At 52.0% G+C, this 3,209-nt stretch overlaps 1 gene segment (V, D, J or C); it reads left to right on the forward strand.

Annotated features, from left to right (window-relative positions):
• Positions 1–819: 819 nt before the first annotated feature.
• Positions 820–2,774, forward strand: LOC119525058. The segment is given in 2 exon segments: positions 820–977; positions 1,255–2,774. Coding segments are annotated over 2 exon segments (456 nt in total).
• Positions 2,775–3,209: the final 435 nt, after the last annotated feature.

Below are 3,209 nucleotides of genomic sequence, written 5' to 3' on the forward strand. Positions count from 1 at the left end.
TTATTTACAATTAAAAATCCTTGAGTTGTTCCTGGGGCTGGCAGCCCACCCTCATCCCCTCACACAGCAGACAGTACCTGATCTGTACTTGCCCTGAAGTCATACTGGGGATACTGAGGCAAAGAATTGATGACCTGCCCCTGGAGCTCACAGTTGAGGGTAGACACTAATCAGCCCCAGATGGTTGTTTGAAATCTCCATGTCCCTAGCAAGGAAGGAATATTCTTCTGGTTCTGCCCCTCAAGACCGGGACTCAGGAGAAAGGCACAGCCCCTCTCCAAGCCTCCTGTTGACACTTATATGATGGGACAGGAAGGCCACTGCACTGGGTACTGGGTGGTCAGGGAGATGTCATCCTTACAGCTTCCAAAGGTGTAGCTAGGATTAGATGCAGCATCTGAGCTCCTCTACAAAATACTGAATATTCTAGACAGGACAACTCAGGGCCCTGGACTGTAATGCACACCCCCCTTCTGAGCCAGTTGAGCACAAAAGGGAGCCCCAGGGTCATTCCAGCATCACCCTGTGCCCCTCTGGCCAGCTCCAGGACAGGGTCAAGATCACCCCAGGAGCAGAAGCAACAGGTTCCCTAAAAATGCAGACAGGCGTCCCCACTGGGCTCTGCAGGGGCCAGGCCAGCCCAGGACAAGGGTAGGATGAGGTCTGGTGATGGAGAAGGGCCCAGACTCCTGGACCAGCATGGGGAGGAGAACCCTGTGGTCTGAGGGTGGGTCTGCAAGGGGCCACCCCTCCCCTCTGTGCCCTGGGGGCTGAGCTCTTCTCTGGGAGCCACAAAACTCCCTCAGGACAAAACCCTGAGCTCTGGCTGATTTGCATAACCAGAAGCTCTCCTCAGCAGGGGATAAGAGAGGCCTGGGGGAACCAGCCCATCCTAGAGGCCTGAGAGAGCAGATCTGGGGGCACCTCCACCATGGCCTGGACCCCTCTCCTCCTCACCCTCCTGGCTCACTGCACAGGTGCTGCTGCCCAGGGATGGAACCAGCACTGAGTGCTTTACCCCTGGGGCTCTGGGCCTCAGGCAGCCCTCTCATCCTCAGAGAGGCAGCTGATTATTGTAGTTTGATCAAGGGGTCCACCCACCTGCCCAGCCCTTTGTCAGATGTGATGGGGCTGATGTGAGAGGGTCTGTAGGAGATCCAAGACTCCCAGGAGCTCAGTCCCAGCAGGCAGGAGGAGAATCTCCCGGGCATGAGCCCCTCACACCAAGCTTATGTCTCTTTGCTCCTCTTGCAGGCTCTGTGGCCTCCTTTGAGCTGACCCAGCCACGCTCAGTGTCAGTGGCCCTGGGACAGACAGCCAGGCTCACCTGCTCTGGAGGAAAATTTGAGGACCGATATGTTTACTGGTACCAGCAGAAGACAGATCAGCCCCCTAAGCTGGTCATCTATGAGGATAGCAAACGACCCTCAGGGATCCCTGACCAATTCTCTGGCTCCAGCTCTGGGAACACAGCCACCCTGACCATCAACGGGGTCCAGAATGAGGATGAGGCCGACTATTATTGTCAGTCATCAGAGAGTGACAGCAGTGCTTCTCACAGTGACACAGGCAGATGGAGAAGTGAGACAAAAACCCAGTCCCCTGTCTGTGTCACTCTCCCTCAAGCCCCAGGAGGACTGAGGGCAAACAATATGCACACCTAGCCCATTCACCCAGGCCTGAGACCCCCCAGGCTGCCCAGGCTGCCAAGTCTCCCCACCTTCTGAGCTCCTGGCCAGGTCAGTGAGTCTGAGGGGTGTTGAGGAAATCAGAGCTGAGTCACCCTCAGGAGACCCTAGATGGGGTGCAGGACCACAGGGCTCAGGGGCCCCCATGCTAAGAGAAAGGTGTGGAACTGAGGTGGCATCAGTGCAGCTTGGTGACCACACTGCCCAGTGTCCTCAACTGTCAGGCACAGTACAGAGGCACAGAGAGCTAGACAGAGCCCACCTGGGGGACCCTGTCCCTTCCCAGGCAGACATTCCTGGAGGCCATGAGTCCTGCTCAGCACCTGCCCAGGTCACCTGATTTATGACCTGGAATTTCCTTCCCCTTTATCACCCCTGACCTCACATCATTCCACACCCCAAATTCCTCACTCGGGGATAATGTCACTGGTACCTGTTGTGGCTTTGATTCCTGGCTCCCCCTGGGGCCCCTGTTCTCTCAGCTCCTCAAAAACAACAAACCCTCCCTACAGGGCCCTGACATAGCTCTGCCCCCATACTCTGCCCATCCCCTCTTTCCTCTCCTGTCCCAACAGCAGCTCCAAGGCCAGCCCTTGAGGAAGTCCCTCATCCCAGAGAGCATCCTGCCTCTCATTTTCTCTCACACTCTCACTAATTTTCTGCAGAGCACTCACCACTGCTCACCCTGTGCCATATTGATTTTTTTCTTTCTTCTGTCTATCTTTCCATAGATTTATAAACACATATATTGTTCCACTAAGTCCACCATCTTTCTCCCAGTGGAATAAACAAAAAATAAACCTCTCCCATGTCAGTCACATTTCCTGACTTGCACAGGAATTACTTTGTTAGCTGTTTAACTGTGTTACCAACCAGGACCCACAATCCCAGCCTCACATTTCACAGGGACTCTCTCCTGCCCTGCCTTTCTCAACCAGGATCCCTGGAAGCTTTGTCTGCTGCAAAATCCTTACACCCAAAGAGCAAGCAACTGAAGAACAAGTAGACAAATGGGATCTCCTCAATATTAAACACTTTTTTACATCAAAGGACTTTGTCAGAAAGGTAAAAAGGCAGCCTACACAATGGGAGACAATATTTGTAAACCACATATCAGATAAGAGTTTAATATCCCCAATATACAAAGTGATCCTACAACTCAACAACAGAAAAACAAACAACCCAATTAAGAAATGGGCAAAAGACATGGACAGACACTTTTTGAAGAGGAAATACAAATGGCTCAAAAACATATGGAAAATGCTCAGCTTCACTGGTTATTAGGGAAATGAAAATCAAAACTACAATGAGATGTCATCTCACATGTACCTACCAGAATAGCCATTATCCAAAAAACAAAAAATGGCAAGTGCTGGAGAGGATGTGGAGAAAGAGGCACACTTATTCACTGTTGATGGGAATGTAGAATGGTGCAACCACTATGGCAGGCAGTGTGGAGGCTCCTCAGGAAACTAAGTGTAGATTTGCCATATGACCCAGCTATTCTGTTACTAGGCATAT

The sequence above is a fragment of the Choloepus didactylus genome (assembly GCF_015220235.1).
Source record: "Choloepus didactylus isolate mChoDid1 chromosome 23 unlocalized genomic scaffold, mChoDid1.pri SUPER_23_unloc4, whole genome shotgun sequence".
In the NCBI taxonomy this organism is placed as follows: domain Eukaryota; kingdom Metazoa; phylum Chordata; class Mammalia; order Pilosa; family Megalonychidae; genus Choloepus; species Choloepus didactylus.